Raw genomic sequence first — 22,633 nt, 5'->3', positions numbered from 1 at the left:
CAACATTCGTTATTATCTTTAAAGCAAGGGACTGGTTAGTAAGTAACTTACTAACCAGGCTAGTTAAGTACACTGTCCAGCCATTGCCTGATTTTTGTTTTTCCTTCTACACATCTCACTTCCTTTAAGACAGCAGCTGGTAAACGGCACCATGGATGGAAAATGTGGTGATTTGCTTCATTCATCGTAGTGATGGAGGTCCGGCTCTTTTCATAGATTTGGATCTTCCAGCTTCCAAATGGCTTTTCATTTAGGATCCATCTGAGATTCTAATTTAGCCTAATTTAGCAATTATGGATTTTACTAAGTGTATTCATAAAAGGCTTATTTGTATGGTTTTAATTTTATGCATTTATTTTGTAACAAAAGCTATCATTACTATTGTTTAACATTTTAATCAAATCTTTAAATGAACAACACAGAACCATCCATCCATCCATCCACCCACCCATCCATCCATTCATCCATCCATCCACCCACCCACCCTTCATCCATCCATCCATCCATCCACCCCCCCACTCATCCATCCATCCACCCATCCATCCATTTTCTGCCACTTATCCGGAGTCGGGTCGTGGGGGCAGCTGCCTAAGCAGGGAAACCCAGACTTCTCTCTCCTCAGCCACATTCACCAGCTCATCCAGAGGGATCCCGAGGAGTTCCCAGGCCAGCTGAGAGATGTAGTCCATCCAGCGTGTCCTGGGTCTTCCCCGGGGCCTCTTTCCGGTGGGACTTGCCCGGAACACCTCACCAGGCGTCCAGGTGGCATCCTAACCAGATGCCCGAGCCACCTCATCTGGCTCCTCTCGATGTGGAAGAGTAGCGGCTCTACTCTGAGCCCCTCCCGGATCATCGAGCTTCTCACCCTATCTCTAAGTGAGAGCCCAGCTACCCTGCGGAGAAAACCCATGTCGGCCACTTGTATTCGCGGTCTTGTTCTTTCAGTCACTACCCACAGCTCATGACCAGGGTAGGAACGTAGATCGACCGGTAAATCGAGAGCTTTGCCTTTTGGCTCAACTCCCTCTTCACCACAACAGACCGATGCAGAGTCTGCATCACTGCAGACACCGCACCGCTCCACCTGTTAATCACCCGCTCCATCCATCCCTCGCTCGTGAACAAGACCCCGAGATACGTGAACTCCTCCACTTGGGGCAGGACCCTATTGCAGACCCTGAGAGAGCACTCCACTCTTTTCCGGATGAGGACCATGGTCTCGGACTTGGAGGTGCTGATTCTCATCCCAGCCGCTTCACACTCAACTGCGAATCGCTCCAGTGAGAGCTGAAGATCACTACCCGATGAAGCCAACAGAACCACATCATCCGCAAAGAGCAGAGACCCAATCCTGAGGCCACCGAACCGGATCCCCTCAACACCTCGGCTGCGCCTAGAAATTCTGTCCATAAAAGTTATGAACAGAATCGGTGACTAAGGGCAGCCTTGGCAGAGTCCACTGGAAACGATTCTGATTTACTGCCAGCAATGCGGACCAAGCTCTGACACCCATCGTACAGGGACCGGACAGCTCGTACAAGTGGGTCCGGCACTCCATACTCCTGGAGTACCCCCCACAAGAGTCCCCGGGGGACACGGTCAAATGCCTTCACCAAGTCCACAAAGCACATGTAGATTGGTTGGGCAAACTCCCATGCCCCCTCAAAGACCCTGAAGAGGTTCGACTATCCGACGGACCCTCCTCTCCAGCACCCTTGAATAGACCTTACCGGGGACCTTACTGAGGAGTGTGATCCCTCTGTAGTTGGAGCAGACCCTCCGGTTCCCATTTTTGAAGAGGGGGACCACCACCCCAGTCTGCCAGTCCAGGTGAACTGTCCACGATGTCCACGCGATGCTGCAAGCTGTCAGCCAAGACAGCCCTACAGCACCAGAGCCTTAAGGAACTCTGGGCGAACCTCATCCACCCCCGGGGCCTTGCCACCGAGGAGCTTTTTTATCCACCTCAGCGACCTCAGCCCCAGAGATAGGAGAGCCAGCACCAGCTACCCCTGACTCTGCTTCCTCATCGGAAGACGTGTTGGTGGGATTGAGAAGGTCTTCGAAGTATTCCCTTCACCACCTTACCGCCCGAGTCGAGGTCAGCAGCCCCCCATCCCCACTGTACACAGTGTTGATGGAGCACTTCTTTCCCCTCCTGAGCCCCCGGATGGTGGACCAGAATCTCCTCAAAGCCGTCCGGAAGTCATTCTCCATGGCCTCTCCAAACTCCTCCCATGCCTAAGCTTTTGCCTTAGCGACCGCCAAGGTTGCATTCCACTTAGCCTGCCGATACCCATCAGCTGCCTCTAGAGTCCCACAGGCCAAAAAGGCCCGATAGGACTCCTTCTTCAGCTTGATGGCATCCCTTACTGCCGGTGTCCACCAACGAGTTCGGGGGTTACCGCCACGACAGGCACCGACGACCTTACGGCCACAGCTGCGGCTGGCCACCTCGACAATAGAGGCACGGACCACAGCCCACTCTGACTCAATGTCCCCCGCCTCACCCGGGACATGGTTGAAGATCTGCCAGAGATGGGAGTTGAAACTCTTTCTGACAGGGGACTCTGCCAGACGTTCCCAGCAGACCCTCACAACACGCTTGGGAACACAGAACACCACAACAAAGAAATCAAATTAATAAAAAAACAACAAAGCCTGGTGTGTTTGTGTGTGTGTGTGATGGCTCAAGTACCAATGTGGTAATGTTTCACGCTCAATAGCCACATGCGGACAGAGAAGTTCTAAGAATGCAGTTCTAAGAACAGTCTGCCTCGAATTCCGTTCAATGAACTGCCCTTCCTTCAATATGCATTCGCACATGAGTCAGGGACAGATATGACGCAACAGTCTGCGACAGTCACATGTTACTGTAGCACCACAAAACAAAACCCACAAAAAATAAAGAGAGAAGAAAACAACACCACTAAGAAGCTAATGTTGTTGTCCGTAGCTGAAACAGTAGTTTTAAAAATGGCGGGGCCAGAAGAAGCGCAAATGAATAAGCGGAAGTCAGGCAAGGGGCATGGCTACCAATCACCAAACACCTACGTCATGTGGGTTCCCATGGAACCCGAAAAGACCCTGCCTCAGAGTAGAAGCTAAAATGGTTACAGTTTGATTTGTTTTTGATTTGTTTAAATTACACTTTTGAGTAAGGTTATATTTAGTGGACCTCTTTTATTGGCCGGCTGGTTTATTCATTCTTCTGGATTTCGTATCATTTTGGAATTTTTAGGTCAATAAAAATCCAGCTTTTGAAATTACGGTTTCCGTGTTGCTTTACTGTTTGGTCCCTGACAACCAGGTTTATTCCTTCAGTTTGTGTGAACTCACCTGTCAGGTCGCTGCTCTCAATGCGTTTGAGGTCGGCATCGACCCAGAAGAGTTTTGCCAGCTTGTTGTCCAGAGCCAGAGCAACAGGTCTGATGAGCCCGGTGGTGAACAAAGATTCCCTCTCGGTGCCGTCCAGACTGGCTCCTTCGATCTTTGCTGAGCGCTCCTGGATGGTGGTGAAGTACATGTACCTGCAGAGACATGCACATGTCAACACAACAACCTGAGTGTTGGACATTTTCTCATCATTTCAGCTGTGGATGAATCCTCCTGACTGAGCAGATCTACAGATGACTTCACCCTTTCTCAGCGTTGACCACAATGGCCCTTGGCTTGTCGGTGTCGTCCTTGATGACCACACCTACGTTGTGACCATCCATCCTCTGGACGTTGATGGTGTTAGTTGTCTCACAGGTCCAGTAAATGTGCCGACTGTAGGGGTCCAGGCTTAGGTCATGAAGCTGATTGTCCACAGCTTGAGCGGTGCTGCTGGCTATCATTGCAGACTGGAGGTAACCAAAACAAAGTCATGTGACTGACGGCTCTCTGAGTAAATACTACAGCGCAGTGTGTCAGAGCGACGATTACCATGGATCCATCATCTCTTGCCCGTCGGATGTTTTGTCGTCCGTCCAGCCAGTAGACCATCCGGTCCAGGGGGTCGTAGCTGACGGCTCGGACGTTCCTCATGACGTGAATGGGCAGGATGATGTCTGGACTCTGCTCTCCTAAAACCATCCGGCTGATGCTGGTCTTCTGACTGAACAGCAGGAAACTGGAAGGTGCTGCAGACAGATGTGTGGAGTTGGTGAACTTTACTGAACACCCCATCTGACCTCCTGAAACTGCCTGAGTAGTTTTTTCTGTCTACAGTTATTTATGCTACTAGTCGCCTACTATCATCACAAAAACCAACTCCACCTCAGCTCGTTTTTAAGCACCATCAAAAACGTCTTCTTGGCTTTATTCCAGCCATAGAGGATGATTGTTTTTGTTCTTTCAGACAGATATCAAACTTTCTAAGTCACCGTCAATTTAAGCTACCTGATTAATGAAAGGTTTCACAGGACGTTGCTTTAGCATAATTTCCAGGACAAAACAGAGGTCTCTTAGCAACATAGTAGTGATAGTGATTTTCTTTTTTTAAAATGTGATAAATAATGGTTTTATCATGGATCACTCATTGTGGATTTACATTATAGAGTCTCTGAATAAACACTACAATTCATGGGTGGATTGTAAACCTACTGGATATAAACACCTGTAAAACTTCCATAGATCACCTAAAAGGTGAGCTATCGATAACAATTTACCCAACAGAATTACAAACTAAGGTTCCTAAGAAACCGATGATGATATAAATGATAGCACTCTCCAGTGGCAGATGGTTACAAGAAAAGAAAGGAGGTAGAGGATGATGTCCATGACCAGAAAGAAGGTGAAATTGTTTTTTGAAAAATTTTCAAGATTTTCTGGGATTCGGATTTTACTGCCTTATTTCAGACCACTGGGAACATGTTGTGGAACACTGATGGTTGCCACAGCTTTTCCTTCATGGCTATCTTCTATACTTACAGCTACAGTTTCTACCATCAGGGTCCAGGGTGTAGTGGGAGGCACAGCGACACTGGGCACCAGCAGGCGTGGCCAGGCACAGGTGGGCACAGTTCCCGTTGTTATAGGAACAGTCGTTGGTGCCGTCCTGACGTGAGGAGTGGAACACCAGGATGTCCAGCATCAGCTCCAGCTGACCCTGAGGATTACAGTTTTCAGTCTACCACACTGCCTGATTCCCGAGATCATCTCCATATTTCATCAAAACAACAGTAAAAGTTAAACATCATGTCCTACAATGATGATACAACCGGGTCCAGAGCTTAAACTGGTTCCTACCTGGAGCACCACGGTCCGGTTCAGTCCACTACGTTTATCTGCCCGCTCAATACTGCGCAAGTTAAAATCAGTCCAGTAGATAAAATCCCTGTACTGAGTCAGACCAAAGGGGTGAGGGAGGTCGTCCACAATGATCTCTCTCTGAAGGCCTGAAAAGATGTGACATGAAATAATACTTTACTAAACCCAGCGGGGAATTATAAACAGATATACCAGATTTATTTAACGTCTCAGGTGAGACAGTAGCTGCATTTATACATACAGATAAGCCCAGAGCTCCTTTCCACAGAGAAATGAAACCAATTTGCCAACTTTTTTAGCCAAAAATTAAAACAATTAGGCAAAATATTAATTCCACACAGTCAAACAAGAAAATTAGTCTGTCTATAAAACCTGGAAATAATTCTGATGTTATATCGCAATTTAATATGGTTGATTTAAAAATCCTAAAAGAAATCATTTGGCATTTGAAATCAACAACATGCACTCTGGACATGATACCATCCGACTTTTTAAAAACAGTTTTTACCTCAGTAGAAAGTGATTTCCTACTGATAGTTAACAGCTCACTGGCATCAGGCAATTTTCCCAACTCACTACAGATAGCTGCTAGTAAGCCTCCTAAAGAAAAGGACTCTAGACGCCTCTATACTGTAGATCACAGAATCCTGTTGCACATGCTGGAAAACTTGGTTGGACTTTCTGGAGCGGTCCTCAACTGGTTCAGGTCCTATTTAGAAGACCGGAGTTATTTTGTTACGATCGGCAGCTATGAATCCGAGTGAGTGGCCATGACTTGTGGAGTCCCCCAGGGGTCAGTCCTTGGACCTCTTCTGTTCAACTTGTATATGCTCCCTTTGGGTCAAATATTACAGAACTATAGCATTAATTATCAAAGTTATGCTGATGATACACAACTTTATGGGGCTTTGTCACCAGATGACTGCAGTCCAACAGACTTACTGTGTCAGTGTCTGGAGCAAATAAACACCTGGATGAAGGAGAATTTTCTACAATTAAATGAAGACAAAACTGAGATTATTCTGTTTGGTACCAAAGAGAAGAGGGTCAGCATTGGTAAACACCTGGAGACTCGGGCTCTTAAATCACCGACCAAGTTTGTAACCTGGGAGTGTTGATAGACTCAGATCTGACTTTCAGCAGCCACATCAAAGCTTCACTAAGAAGCTTTATACCAGCTCAGAAACATCAACAGAATTTAAATTTTAGTCTCCCAGAAAGACCAAGAGAAACTTGCATCCATCTCTAGTAGACTGGATTACTGTACTGGTCTTTTAACAGGACTTCCTAAAAAGAGCATTAAACATCTGCAGCTCATCCAAAACGCTGCTGCTAGAGTTTTAACCAGGACTAAGAGATCTGAACACATCACACCAGTTATAACATCTTTACACTGGTTTCCAGTTGATACTGGTTTCCAGTCAGTCACAGAATAGATTTAAAACCTTTCTGATTGTTTACAAATCCCAGAATGATTTAGGCCCAGAATCCATCTGTGATATGTTCAGAGAATATAAACCATTCAAAGACCATCCAAAGACTCTACTCAACTAGTCCAGACCAGGGTCCAGACCAGAGACCAGACCAGGGTCCAGACTAAACATGGAGAAGCAGTATTTAGCTGTTATGCTGCAAACAAGTGGAACAAACCGCCCGTGGAGATTAAACCAAATGTAGACACTTTAAATCCAGGTTATAAAGATCTTTTCTCATGCGCCTATGAATTAACTCGGCACGGTAACTTTTTAACTTATCTAGCATTAAGTCATTTTAATGTAATTTATTATTTTATTGTGATTCTTGCTATGTGTTTTTTACTATTTCTTAAAATCTGTAATGCTTTTGTTTTATGTAAAGCACTTTGAATTGTCCTGTACATGACGTGCTGTAAAGATAACTGCCTTGCCTTTATATGGAGCACTTCTGATCAGATCGAACGTCCAATCAAAATTAAAATGTAAACACATCAGCTGATTAAATCGGCCTAGATCAGAAGGAATTCTCTATCCGATCCAGAGAGGTGGTTTAAACCCTTCCACAGTCAGATCAACAGGATAAAATAACCATGTTTACAGTCATTCTGATGGTTTCTATGGTGTATGTTGTTTCTGAGTATGCTTGAACTATGTGGAGGTTAAGTGATAAGTTTTAGAAAAAAAATTAAATGGCGGCAGTAAAATAGAACTTAGGCCTGTACTAGCTGGGATCTCTGTTACCTGGATTGACTTACCCAGGCATTCACAGTCCTGATAATTGACACTATGAAGCTGGTTATCAACTGGGTAAATCAACCCAGGGTTTTCCCACCTTGATCAGTGCTTGTTATCTCCTGCACATAAAAGGGGTGGGGTCTGCAGCGTCTAACCAATCGCAAACACGGAGGAAACCTGCAGTGCAGCACACTTCACCATGGAGGAGCAGACAATTATTCTTCAGAAATATTAAGTATTCAAACACATGATCCAGGCCAAAACCAACACTGTTGCTGCAGCAACAGCCAGGAAAGAATGCTGGCAGAAAATTTGCGACTCTGAGATTATAGCAATGATATTATTTCAGGGGACAATATAAACGGAGAGCACTCTGATCATTCAGTCTCACTTTATTACAGTCCAGGCGTTTCGGGCAGACCGCTTCCTCAGGGCCCTTCCTTTCCTTTATATTTTCCATTGGGTAATTTTGAGGCTCAGCACCCTGTGTGAGCACGTTTGTGCTGGAATATTAATTCCTTACCCTGACGGCACAAATAGTTGTGCATTCCATTTATTCACAATTCTGCAGTTGTGCCATGTGTGACCATTTTTATTAACCTCATTATTTCAGATGCAACCCTAGTGGAGTTAAACAAACCTGGGGACAAGTCAAGAACAAGTACATAAACATACTTGAACGCGATCAGTGACTAGGCTTTATTTCCTCATCAAAGGGATGCATCTATTCATAAAAACTCTTTTTCTTCTAAGCGTTCCTCTCTAGATCCGCATGGCAACAGCGACAGAATGGGCAGGCCATTTTCCAAGTAAACAGATGGTAGGAGGTTGCGCTTTTATACTTGTTGATCTTTTATCCAGAACATAGCCTGCTCTGGAGCAGGTTGGGCTAGGTACACACAAAGATTGTTTTAATCTGATGTTCGAGAATTCACACGAAGATAAAATATCAGGCACTGTTGATCATACTGTGTGTGGCGTGCTCCGATAATCTCAGCACAGAACACACACATAACGATGCTGTCCTGCAACCAATCTACAATCTAGTCCTCTGAGCCGGAAATCTCACGTGATCAAACGTGGTCTAACAAAAATGAAGAAGGCCCATGGCAACAACCGGAAAACACAACACCCAGCATGGAAGAGGACATACTTGATGAAGTAATGATGGTGGTCTTGGGACTATTGTTACCAGAAAAAGCCACAACTGTAAAACATTACAGACTGGAGACAGCGTGAACATGGACTTTATATCCTTCCTTGCTCCCCAGCCATCTTGCTCTCTGATTGGCTACATTCTGTTCCACACCTTTTTTTTTTTGTTACACACACGTGATTTTTGGTCTTAAATATTGAACATGTTCAATATTTCCGATTGTCGGCCACGACCCGTTTTAAGAGCCAATTGTAGGGACAAATTCGCTTGTGACACACCTCAGACCAAATGATAATTTTATAGGAAAATCTTATTTGGGCGTTTGCCGTCCTTGGTCGGGAAAGGGCAAAATCAGGACAAAAACAGCCCAATAATCTTTATGTGTGTATCTAGCCTTAGCTGTTCAGTGCAAGTTACCATTGTGATCTACCCCTGTAAAAAGTAAACCAGCGCCATAGGATGGAAAAACCCCAGTTTAATCCCAAAATTACCTCGCTAAGAAAAAAAAACAGGTTTGTAGCTGAGGCCGCTGGACTTTGCCAAATATATTTATAATCAGAAACTCTGGAAGAATGAGCTTTGCCACTTTATTAAAAAGAGCAAAAATGGCCAGCAGTATAAGATACGGTTCCATCCGACTCATTTTCCTCCAGGAGAACATTTCCTTCATCTTCTTCTTAGTACATATTGTGCATGTCAAAAGCTTTAAGATCATATTAAATCTCCATCATTTAAACAAACAACTGATTGGATCACTTCATCCAGTGTCCATGTAAACATGTCAGTTGGACTCTCTGATCAGACTGATTTTAATCAGATAGCACACATATTTGTCCATGTAGGCGTAGCTAGCATAGCTGCTGCTGTGTGAGGCCATACCTTGCATGTTGGTGCTTTCAATCATATACGTGTCCAGGTCAGTCCAGTACAGCCGATGATCTACATAGTCGATGGTCAATCCGTTGGCCCGGCCCACTTTGCCCACCAAAGTGGTGATGGTGCTGCCGTCCATGTAGGCTCTAGCTATACGTGGTCGACCCCCCCACTCTGTCCAGTACATGTAGCTGTGGAGACAAAACTGAGGACCTGATTCACCTGTGGAGGTTTACATTAAATCATGGTGAAAATGCATGAATTCCTGATCCTACCCGTTTGCCGGGTCCAGTGCAAGTGACCGTGGGTTGTCCAGTGAGCGTGGTTTATCCAAGTCCTTGTAGACCAGAACTTGCCGGTACTGGCCATCCAACCGGGCCACTTCGATGCGGTTCGTCCCTGTATCTGCCCAATAGATGTTATGACCCATCCAGTCTACTGCCATGTCTTCTGGGTAGTCCAGTCCGAACTCGATCACATATTCCACAGAGCTTCCGTTCATGTACGCCCTGCTGATGGTCTGACAGAGGACAAGGATCAAATATGTTAACTTAAATCAGTTTAACCCTCCAGGGTTATATCATTTTATACTTTCCTTCTACTTTAAATCTTTTAATCAGCTTTAACTCCAGAAATAGAAAGTCTTATTCCTTTTTTTAAATTTCTTGTTTTTTATATTTTCATGCCATTTTTGTCATATGGCACCCCCTTCTAAGATGATGAAGAAAGTTAAGGAAAGATGAAATAATTTCATGAACTTTATTCAGTGAATATGTTCGTCTGACAGAACCTAAACTCAGATTAAAAAACCAGCCTACCTTGGCCTGAATGTCGGTCCAGTAAATTCTCCTCTCAGAGACATCGAAGTCGAGAGCAGAGGCCTCTTTGACTCCTGTCAGAGGGATGGCCACATCATTGCTGTTGGTACCCAGAGATATGCTCCTAATGCTGTCCCTGAGGAGGAGAAGGACCAGACCATCTTTACATATATTTCCTGTTTTTTAATTCTGACGTCAAGACTTTAACTCAGTTCTTAGATTAGTCAATGTGGACATGAAACAAAGACAAACCTATAGATGGCCGACAATACTCTGTCTCTGTTGTCTGTAGTAAGAGACCCAAGAACAGAAATACTCTTACGTGTTTGATTATTTATAAACGCTGACTATTCTTAGAGAATCATAAATAAAAATAAAAATGATTATAAACAATTAAGTGAAATATTTTACAGTTTGATGAAAAATGTTAGCGTATCTCAACTATGATGGCAGCAACAAATCACAGGAAAAACAATGGAGAAACAAAAAGTAGAGAACTGTCTGCAGGAACATGTGGCAGCTATAACGAGGCAGAGCTGAGTGTTGGTTTAAACTATCCAGCACCGAAGCCTCTAACACTAGTTTTTTACAATCAAACAAACACATAAAGAACTACAGATGCATTAAAGGTACAGTGTGTCATGGTGGACTGGCAAGTCTTACAAGATTTATTTATAGACATTGATTTAAATAAATATGTTTTTTTTTATTTAAACATTTTATTTATTTAAACAGATAAATTTTCTTTACAGTTTATTTTATTTGAATCTTATGTTGTTCTGAATGTGCTGCTTTTTTATCCTTGCATTGTTTTATTGATCAACTTTCCATTCGTTTTCTTTTTAAGTTGCACTGCCTTCTTCTCTCGACCAAAGCTCATTTAAAATGGTCTGAGGCAAAGTTGGAAACTGTTCTGTGGTGTCTTAGTCTTCATCAGGGTGAGGTAAATTAGGAAATTATTAGAAGGTGAACAGTAAACTAGTGGCACAGAAATGGAAAGAGACTATCACTTTGTTAAAGCTGTTTGTAAGGCTGCTGACAGACAGGTGTACCTGTTGGTGAAGAGCAGGAAAGCCTCAGGAACCACACAGGTCTGGAGGTCTGACAAGAGCTCCATCCCCATGGGACAGGCACAACTGACCGCCCGCTGACGCCAGAAGCACAGATGGCTGCATCCACCGTTATCTCCTGCACAGCCGTTTGTACCTGACACAGACCAAGTTTCACCTTATTTAATCTTTTCTCATCTTTAGAAATCATTAGAAACCCCAGGAAATCTTACCATGCGTCTCGGTCACTTTAGTTGCCTTCAAACCCATTAAATCGGGCAGCTGATCGATGATTATTTCTCGTACAGCCGTAGCTTTGTGGACCCTCTCGATGCTGCGTCTCTGCCAGTCGGTCCAGTAAATGTAATCGCCCAGCAGAGTGAAACCAAAGATGTGAGGTAACTTGTCCTCCAGCAGAATCTGTCTGCCACTGCCGTCCACATTGATCACCTGCGACAGGTAGAAACGCATGAAAGCCAATAAGTAAGTGAACTTTGTAAACTCTGTTTTTATATCATGATATAACAAACACAACGTAAAAGTAAAATGCACTCAAATTTAGATTGCAGGGATAAAAAAATGTAATTTAGAAATGTAAAATACATTGCCTGGCTAAAAAAGAAACGTCACCACCACAATATAAAAGGTCACACTGTAATATTTCATTGGAACATCTTTAGCTTTGATTACAGCAGCATTCGATAAGCTTTTGGCATTGTTTCTAGAAGCTTCTGCAATGTCACAAGATTTATTTCCATCTAGTGTTGCCGTAATTTTTCATCAAGATCTTGTATTGATGATGGGAGAGTCCGACCACTGTGCAAAGCCTTCTCCAGCACATCCCAAAGATTTTCATTGGGCTCAGGTTTGGACTCTGTGGTAGTTAATCCATGCTTGAAAATGATCTCTCATGCTCCCTGAACTACTCTCTCACAATCTGAGCCTGATGAATCCTGGCATTGTCATCTTGGAATATGGCTGTGCCATCAGGGAAGATGGAATAACCTGCTCATTCAGTATATTCAGGTATCTGCTGACCTCATTCACTGGGCACATAATGTTGTTGAATGTAGCCCTGACCAACTTCAGCAACTCCAGATCATAGACTGCCCCCACAGGCTTGTACAGTAGCGCTAGGCATGATGGCTTATCACTTCATCCTCCTCTCTTCTTATCCTGATACTCCCATCACTCTGGAACAGGGTCAAATTGGACTCATCAGACCACGTGACCTTCCATTGCTCCAGAGTCCAGTTTTTATGCTTTCTAGCAAATTGAAACCTGTTTCTCCAGTTAGCCTCACTGATTAGTGGTTCTCCACTCTTCCAGTTTTTAAATAATGTTTAGGACAGTTCCTAACACAGTTTTAGTGGTGTCTGTATCTCCTTAGATGTTTTCTTTGCTTGATGCCAATGATTTGACCCTTCTGAAACAGATTTATCATCTTTTCCACAACTATGGGATGTATCTTTTGTCGTGGTTGTTTAAGAAATGAGAAAGTACTCATTGCATCCATTACACCAGCTGAAAGATAAACATCCAGTAATGATCAATTAGGAGGCCTGTACTGCTTTGCTTAGTTAAATCCAGGTGGCAACTTTTTTTTTGGCCAGGCAGTGTATGTCCTCCAATTTCCACAAATGTACTTTGACCTCTGAGATAAGAGACAGGTGTTTATTGTATTTATTCTGTCGAAAAAGAACTGATATGATTTGTGCAGGACAATATTGCACAAACTAAAAAATTATGTTATATGGAAACACCACAACTTTTACTTTTTAATCATGTTTGTGAACTGGATTGAAATGACTGCTCTCTAATAAAGTAATAAAAACAGTCAACTTAAATAGAAAAATAGTTGTCCAACAAATAAACTATTAATCCAACTACTCGGTATCTCCAGATACAGGTGGAAACAAAAAAAATCTCTAAAACATCAAATCACTTTTAATCTTCCTAATGCACAAAGTCAGGAAAGATGAATTCTGAATGAATTTATAATGATGATTAGATGAGTTCAACACAGTTTTGCAGGTGCAGTCTACACAGCGAACACGGAGCAGAGAAAACTTCTGAGTCATGTGACGTCAACAAAGTTAAATCTAGATGCTTCTTAATATATTTTTTAACTTCTCCTCTGACCACAGATTGGAAACAAATAAGGTTTTGTTTTTTGTTTTGTTGAGATGAAAACAAGAAAAACAAGAGGTTTTTCAGTAGTTTTTTTTTTTTCCTTTTTTGTTTCATAGAAAAAACAAACTGTCCAAAATTACATGGACCAACATGTTCACCTGAAAAGTCATAGAAGCCACAGCAACAGACAGATAAATGTGTGTGAAGACCTACACATTGTCTTTAATGACTAAATCTACATAAATATTTAAACAAAGGTTTCAAGGAGAAAAAAGACTTAAGTCTGGGGAGAGTAAATGAGCTGAACAGTTAAACTTGCAAAGCCTGTACCAGCAGAAAAATGCGAGGGAATAAAAATGATCAGCAGCTTTAAGTAAAAGGAACCTCTCACCGGACAGCCTCCATGAGCCCACAGCTTTCCCATCACACCTCCACTCAGTGCAGCTCAGTCATGGACCTTAACCAGTCTAACATGAGAACATACTGAGATCTCCTCTGACTCCACCTCTAGCCTGTCTGTCTCCCGCAGTCAGGTGAAGAAGCAACAGGAGAAACTGAACCACAACAAGGCTGCAGATCAAGCTCAACTTTATTTATAAAGCACATTTACAACAAGACCACTTTCCCAAAATATACAATCTAAATACAGATTCAAATTAAAAATATATATATATATATCCTACCGTTCAAAAGTTTGGGGTCACTTTCCTATTAAATCCCATGGCAAAGTGACCCCAAACTTTTGAACGGTAGTGTATATGTATATAAAGAGGAATACGCTCAAATAAATGTCAAGCTCCACTGTGTTTAAAAGTCAGCACAAAGACACTGCTCTAAAATTCGGATTTAACCACATGAGTCTGAGCAGCTCTGATGTGAAGACTGTGCCTATTTCTAAGTCTGGACTATGAAATGTTCACAAACAGCCGGGCTGAAGATCTCAGAGCTGAGGGTGAAGCAGCTCAGATACAGCACAATGGAGCCACAATTAAAACCAAATCTTAAAGATTATTCTGAAACTAACAGGAAGCCAGTGAAGGAGAGCAGCATCACGTTGTGTCCTCCTCATCAACAAGTGATGAAGAGCTGCAGTCGTCTAACCGGGACATAATGAACAAAAGGGTGAGCTTTTATAAAATCCTGGCAAGTGAATCCTCAACTTTCTGAGGACCACTGAACTGATCTGCTGCTGTAGTTTAAAGACTTTATCAATAATAGCACCAAGATTTTTTTTTTTTTTTTTTTTACAGAAGATTGACTATAGAGCCGACATATCAAAGGTCAATGTTTGGCTGCTGTAACAGCTGACATGTGTTGTACAGACCAGAATCAAACCCACCAGAGACTTGCCTAAAAAGGAAGGAATGAAGAGTCATGGGATGGTCTGGCTAATATCAGCGATTAATCTCAGTGTGATATTGATAACAAATTTCAAAGGCCAGAACATTCCAGAAACTCTTGTACATCTTACAACTGAGTCAAGTTTGAGCCAGAAACTACACAAAATGTTTCAGAAAGTTATCTCTGACAAAAGAGGAAATATTCTCTCTCTCTCTCTCTCTCTCTATATATATATATATATATAACAAGTTTTTACTTGTTTTTAATTTTATTGTTTTTATTACATTCCTACATCGTTTTATTTTTGTAAAGCTTTTTGGGTTGCTTCTGTGTGCTTGATAAAGTGCTATATGAATAAAGTTGAATCGAGTTGTTCAAAAATAATTATTTCATCTCTGCTGACTGATAGAGAAAGTATTCTTTTCTTCTTTGTTCAAATTTCATCTCTAGAAACGCTGAAGTTTGCTCGTCTAAAATGCTGCAACGGCGTTCTGATGAGGATTATCATCAGATATTGTTTTATCTTCTCTTCATTGGCTCCCTGTTAAATCCAGAAAAGAATTTAAAATTCTTCTCCTCACATATAAAACTCTTAGTTACCAAGCTCCGCTGGATCTTAAAGATCTCAGAGCTCCAGAATCTCTTCACTCTCAGACTGCAGGTTTACTTGTGGTTTCTAGAGGTTTGAAAAGTAGAATGGAAGGCAGAACCTTCAGTCATCAGACCCTCTCAGTGGAACCAGCCCTCTTTATGGGGATCCTAAACTCTGGGAGTCAAGCCTGCTTGGTCTGCCCTCTGCAAACATGGCTTGACTGGCTCCTGGTGTAAATGGGTCCCCAAAAATGCCGTTTCCTCACAGCAGCGCCAAGCCAAAGACAGATATTAAGAGTTTGTGTGTGTGTGTGTGTGTGTGTGTGTGTGTGTGTGTGTGTGTGTGTGTGTGTGTGTGTGTGTGTGTGTGTGTGTGGATGGGTGAGGGGGGGGGGGGATGTTTAATCTGTCACATAACTGGGTGTGTAAAGGGCTTATTGTTTTTGTTCTGTGATTTTCTTTTTTTTTTCATTTTAATATGCATTCATTTATACTATGTAAAGCACTTTGTGTTGCCTTTGCATGAAAAGCGCTTTATAAATAAAATTTGATTTGATTTGATTTGATTTGATAGTCTTTGTGTGTGGAGCCTTGAAAGAAACCTCTTCCAGACCAGACGTGCACCCCTGCTTGAAGCACGGTGACATTACTGTTATGTTTGTGATTACACGTTTCCAGATTTCTGGAGCTTCTGGCTGAATTTGTGCAGTAACTGCAGAAGAAAAACTGCAACATGACGCTATAACACTGCTCTGGTGCAAGATTTCACCAGCGTCAGCTATGCCAGCCCTACTGCAAGCAGACAGTGAGCAAGTATAAATCCAGCTTTATCCATCCTTTTATAGTTCTCCTGGAAGGCCGGAGATGCTGGGGGACGTCCCGTCATGCACTAGGCTCCTCCTCGCTGCTCTTTTTACTCTTCATATATATATAAATATATAACATTGTCGTTGTAATTACTGTTTCTTTTCTTTTACAACAAGTATCCCTGGCTTAGAGTTATGCTGCTTTATGACCTATCTTTCCTGTCATAATATAAATACAAATGGGATAATTGGGTATAATTTGGATTATAATTTGATTTAGCTGGATTGAATTGTACTGTGTCTTTAAAAGAGATGATGTCTGTAATTAGTGCTTCATAATAAAACGGTTTTTTTTATCGTAGATGAAAAGAAAAAAAACTGCAACAAATTTCTAAACTGACATAGATTACAGAAAAAAACCTTATTACTGATTAGAGTCATCTTTGTTCAGAATAGGTGTGTGTGTGTGTGTGTTTCTATATGTAGTAACTGAGAGCTATTATTAACAGGGCTGTAATTGGAAGTTGTGTCCAGCCCTCCCCCGCACTGCTGAGGCTATTACTGGACTGGCATGAAGTGGAAGAGACACACTCTTTTATTTCACAGACTACAATCATCTAAAGCCTGCCTGAGTGCACGTGTCAGGCTGGCTGTCTGAAATTCTCCAGAGTTAGATGTCAGAGATGTCATAGATAGGAGGAATTCTGTTGGACAGTTTCTGAGAGATCATGTCCACACAGACAGATTCAGAGCTTGATGTTGCTGCTGAATGATGGCTTTGTAGGTGGACGGGAAGGGAACCAGATTATGGACTGGTCTTTCTACAGAAAGCACGGCAGAGAAGCTGGATGCATTTCTTACATTTGTGTAAAATAAGTATAACATCTTATTTTCTCTGGTGGAGCAGCCGACAAATTGTTAAAGTGCTGGAAGTGTGGCACCGAGGGAGACACTGAAATGTCCAAAGAGCGCCATGAATGCATTTGGATGTTTGGTTTGACGGCTAGCGGTCAGTCAGCAGATAATGCCTGCTACATCTCACAGCATGGTGAGATATAAACCCCTCTGTGTTATACAGATGAACTCCTTGTAGATTGTTTGGACAGAAACTCACAACTAATAGTTTAACATCCGAGATCCTTTCCTTCATAGTCCATTTACATGCACACCAAACATCCAATCATTACCTGACTTCTGGAGTTATCAGATAATTCAGGTGGTCATGTAAACAGCATACTCTGATTATGCTTTATTAAATGACTGCCATTATGTAATTATAAGAAAATGCATTAACACACAGATTTCTCCCCAATGCTACAATGTCTTTGTGTAAGTAGATTCATATGTAGGATTTATTTTTTACATCTGCATATGTGCAAAACACTGCAATGCCACTGTGTTTTTTAAACATCGTCCATTAAAAAGAAGGAATCAGCAAAAGTTGAAGTATAAATAAAGTAAGATGTTCACATGGAGGCTGTTTAGCAGCTTTTTAGCTCCCGCATTAGCAGCTAATGCTAAGACCCTGTTCAACAGACTGGATGTTAAAAAAAAAAAAAAAAAAAAAACAGGAAGTTACGTCAATACATATGTACTCTGAAAGAAATCTGATAAGGGACTGGAAAATGTCAAAGACAAGTTTTTTTTAAAGAAAAGATCCCATTTCAGAAATGCCTGTAGACACATCAGATCAGATTATTACAATAATGTGATTACTCTCATTTATCAGATTTTGATGACGATGTAAACGGCTTACTATGGCAGTTATCCAGTTATGAGGAATCAGATTAACACACCCAGATTTCTCCCCAACACTCCACAATCTTCATACATGTAAAAGCATCTGATTTATTTGGTTGTCGGCCGACTGCCAACAACCATGGCGGCTGCTGATTTACTGTCTTTTTCCGGAGACATGGCCTGGTGTTTGTTACAAACTAAACTTTAGCGCTTAGAGGGTTAACTTGGATGCTCATAGAAATTTTTTTCTAAGATAACATCTAAATCATGAGTTTTTTTTCTTCTTTTGGTGACAGGCAGCCATGTATCCAGCTATCTGTTGTGAACAGTCATTTAAATATCTATTCTGAGGGTAGGAGAGAGCAAACACAGAAAAGCACAACATTCACTTTGATGGGCCTCCGATCCAAAGAAGTTCCTGACCCCTCCATAAAAACACTATTCATTTATCAATGTGAGAAAATTAGACATGGCCATCCCAGTGAAAAGATGGCAGAGAGACTCCCCTACTCCTCCCTCTCCTCTCGTACTCACTCTTTCTCTGAGCTGGCTTTTTCAGGAAGAATTAAGTACCAAGAGTGCACCCCTCCCCTTCTGTTTCCATTTTGTAAGTGAGTGCTCCATTTCGTGATGGACGTGGGGGGAAAATAACACAAAAAGACAGAATGAAAGCAAACAGAAAAGCAACAAAGGTCTGATCAGACACGCAGGGAGAAGTCAGACCATCGGAGGACAGTTCACATACGCTCACACATGGATATTCTCTGATAAACAGAATGAAACATAAAGAAATCCTGAGGAAAACAGAAACATCCCACTGAGCCTCAAGTAGAACCCCAAAACCAAGCAACACTCGGGAATTTTATGGAAACTTTGACAGTCAGCTCTGAGTACACGTGAAAAGCACACGTCTGTTTCACCTCGCTCATCACCTCCATCCTGAACCACGACCCAGCCTGACCACGGTGGAGATAAACTACTTTATTTCTAGATCTTATCCCTGATATGCTAAAATTATCCATCGTAAATAAATAAAGGAGGGTGATGATTTTTGGATAGTTGATGGGACTGTTTCTGATTTAACCACAACATGGCAGCAGGGACCAAACAACCAAAGAACATTAAGGATAATATCCCTTTAAAAGCCAGTATGATGAGTTGATGTGACAGTTCTCCTCCTCAGAACATGTTTCATGACATCTTATCTGTTAACAAAGTTCATGTAACTCATGTAATATGTTGAATGTTACTGTGGTCACTAAAGGATAAAAATATTCTGTTGAACTGATATTTACAGTGTCATTGACAAGTTTATGACCCCTGAGCTTCAGACATGTCCAATCAATGCAGTCACCTATGACACGTCCCATATAAGAGCTCTGATGTGAGTGGTGGAAGCAGTCATGTGTTATTACTGCCACAAGGTGACGTCCCATGATGCCCTGGGCTCTTCTCTGCTCTCTTTACTCTCCTTGCAGAAATATATGATGTTGTTCTTTGTTTTTCCTTCTTTTTGTAAATTTTATTGTGTTTTTATACTTGTTTTAAATGTTCTTTGACATTTAGTTTATTAAATGCTTTAAACATGTACCCTGGAGCCTGCTGGAGAATTTTGATTAATCGATATCAATCTATTCAAATTTAATTAATCTGATGTCAATTCATGAAACTCAGAGATCAATTTTTTTATACGTTTCTTTTTCCAGTGACAACAGTGACCCTGTTCTCGAGTGACTTCCCAACTCTTGTCGAGCTCTCAGCGGCTAAGATTTGCCGACAGGGTCGTACCTATCGCGGAAACACGCTGAGCTGAACAAGCGGAATCTACCGTCATTTCTGATGAATTTCTGATGAATTTCTGATGAATTTCTCAGTTATATTACGGCTTATAAAATGGATCCAGTTTTCTTTGTTTCTTTGTTCAACACGTTACCTGAGATTTGAACTTTAGGACAATTTTGAGTTCTCATTCATCTTCACTCCACTGAATGAAACCGTCTTTATCAGGAGATTTTAAAAAGTTGAACTTTTCCTGTCCTGAATGTTATTTAATCACAGCATTTCTGGCTGTGGACCTGGAAGATAAATGTCTTTAATATTCAAGAAAAATTGGTGTTTTTATATAAATATCTGTAAATGAATCAAAATCGAATCAGGCTGTTGTGAATTAAACTGAATCAGGAAATTATCTATTATTTAAATTGACTAAATTATTTACACTTCATCTTTTTTATGAGTTCCCAGCTTAAAATTTTGTTCTAATTGTATAATGACAATAAAGTTCATTGATTCATTTGTGTTTTCTATTCTTTCTCAGCAGATAACCCCTGGCTTAAGGCTCATATCGGCTCCCCTTACACACATGTAATCAGTGTGTTTCTTTCAAATGTAGCCAGACATCCCTGCCCAAATACTCCCAAATACTGGTTGTTGAGAAATACATCCAGTGCAGAGTTCACCTCGAAGTCAATTTCTGACAATAACAAACATGGTGACGGTGAAGATGATGACAATGTTCTTTCTCAGAAGGAGACATAAAAAGAGACAGCTTAGTGGTGGTCTCTGCAGCCATTAAATACACTGCAGCTTCTTCTTTGTTCCTTTCTCTGGTCACACATGAGCGACACTGCTCAACACTGCCCCCACGGTTTCCAGTGGTACTGCTCTGTTTGCTATATCTGGATAAGCAGCCGCAATCTGTCTGAAAACAGAAATATGTACGTAAAAAACGCAGATGACGGACAAAAAGACTCCACATACGTATGCGAACTTAGCCTAGAGCACATAAGGGCCTTTTTGACCTGTCTTTCCTGTCCTCTACACCCCCAACCAGTCCAGGCAAATGACAGTCCTTCCTGGTTCTGGTTCTGCTGGAGATTTTCCTCTCTGGTTCTGGTTCTGGTTCTGCTGGAGATTTTCCTCTCTGGTTCTGGTTCTGGTTCTGAATGAGGGTTTTCTCTACACTGTCTCTCTGTGCAGCTCAGGAAGGAGGACTGAATCAAAGGATGATGTGATGTTATCCGCTCATTTTCTTAACTAGGTAATTATTTTTATGAATTGGTTTATATGAACACAGATATAAACTGGACTAATGTGGATCATATAATGGATTTGTGCTGACAACATTACCATTTTAATAGGATACATACAGTAAGATAAACTACAACACACAGACAGATGTGGGCCAGAGGCTGAGTTCTCTGAGGAACCACGATGTGCAGCTACTGTCTGGGTAGGAGGGAGGGAGGAGGGAGCAGAGCAGACGAATGGGCAGACAGCTGGCAGAATACTGTGGAAACTCTGAGCAACAACAGGTGTTTCCTTTATTCCTCCAACCTGACAGCTGCATGCATGCAGAATTTATGGAAACTTGACAAAGCAGAGTTGAAGGCACAATGGAGTCCCAGCCAGGAGAAAGTCAGAATGCTGACTGGCAGGTTGATATGTGTTGAAAAACTCACTTTCACTACTAACATTAGCTTGTTAGAAACACCTAGCCTCCACCAGCACCGGGTATTACAGGTCCTGTGAGGTTCTGGGATACAGACAACTTCAGGATGTAAGAGTTTGGAAATGTTGGAATGAGATGTTGAGTCAACTTTGTGATCATTTTGAGCTTTGTATTTCTTAGCCTATCCTTTAAGATAAACAGGCAACTACTACTGCAGCTCCACAAACTGGATCAACATCAAGAAAGGATTTATTACCTGAAGAGAACTTCACATCTAAACTGTGCTGGAATAATGACTGAAAGTCAGACAACACTGTCGGAAAGATTAGATAGAAAAAAGGACTGAGTATTAACAGATATCACCTGGGCCCTTTCTGTGAATTTTGCATGTTCCTCCTTGGTACAGGTGGACTCTCTCCAGGTACTCTGACTTCCTCAATCTCTGGACCTTCCATAGCCCAAAAACATCCTCATTAGCTTAATTAGAATTTCTAAAATTCTCGTGTCCAGGATGTATCCTGCCTCTAGGATGGGCTCGACTCCAGGGCCTCTTTAACGTTTTGGTTTTTTTTTTTTGGTTTTTTTTACTTTGGGGCCCAACTTTTCCAAAACAAAGTGGTCCAGGGCCCAATCAAATATTAACACTGTATTGGTTTAATTAGGGCCACTCTTGGTTTAATTTGTATTGAGTAACTAAACCAAATCCACTTCCAGTTTAACAGCTAAAACTTACATGCATTGATTCAATGAGATTATCATAAAGACATTTATTTATCATGTATGTGAACGTGAACATACAAGACAGTGAACAGGTTAACAATTTATGGCTCCTACAAGATCTTATTTCAAAGCTCAAGTCAGGCATGAGGCACAAAAAACTACTAATTATTCTTTATTATTATTAAAGATTCTCCTGAAAACATCAGTCAGCAAATAAAGAAGGGATTAAAAAAGTGATAAAAAAAGGAAGGAAGGAAGAGAAAAAAGCAAATTAAAGGTAAACGGGTTCAAATTAAATAAACAAAATAAAATGTATAGTTTTTCTATATAAACAAACGTTTAAATAAACTTTTAATAAAAACTTTTTGAAGAGTTGCCAGTCGGTGCCAGTGGTTTGATTTTTGTTTCTTTTGTTATTTTTCATCCTGAGCTGTAAACAGAACTTGATAGGTTTAGATCGGATCTGTCGGTGCTGCTCGTTCAGTCTCTTTA

The 22,633-nt window shown here is 41.7% G+C and overlaps 1 protein-coding gene across 1 annotated transcript in view; it reads right to left on the bottom strand.

Annotated features, from left to right (window-relative positions):
- lrp5 (low density lipoprotein receptor-related protein 5) overlaps positions 1–22,633 on the bottom strand; it is a 58,511-nt gene that overhangs the window by 8,912 nt on the left and 26,966 nt on the right. Inside the window, exons 12-21 of the mRNA XM_041996369.1 lie at positions 11,593–11,809; positions 11,363–11,516; positions 10,311–10,446; positions 9,768–10,012; positions 9,499–9,683; positions 5,233–5,381; positions 4,915–5,092; positions 3,928–4,124; positions 3,640–3,845; positions 3,340–3,530 (exon numbers count right to left, since the gene is read on the bottom strand). Of these exons, the coding sequence (XP_041852303.1) occupies positions 3,340–3,530; positions 3,640–3,845; positions 3,928–4,124; positions 4,915–5,092; positions 5,233–5,381; positions 9,499–9,683; positions 9,768–10,012; positions 10,311–10,446; positions 11,363–11,516; positions 11,593–11,809 (1,858 nt within the window). The remainder of the gene's footprint in view (positions 1–3,339; positions 3,531–3,639; positions 3,846–3,927; positions 4,125–4,914; positions 5,093–5,232; positions 5,382–9,498; positions 9,684–9,767; positions 10,013–10,310; positions 10,447–11,362; positions 11,517–11,592; positions 11,810–22,633) is intronic.

This window comes from Melanotaenia boesemani, chromosome 10 (assembly GCF_017639745.1).
Source record: "Melanotaenia boesemani isolate fMelBoe1 chromosome 10, fMelBoe1.pri, whole genome shotgun sequence".
Taxonomy (NCBI): Eukaryota; Metazoa; Chordata; class Actinopteri; order Atheriniformes; family Melanotaeniidae; genus Melanotaenia; species Melanotaenia boesemani.
The sequence above is the reverse complement of the archived record's forward strand: the minus strand, read 5'-3'. Positions and strand labels throughout refer to the sequence as shown.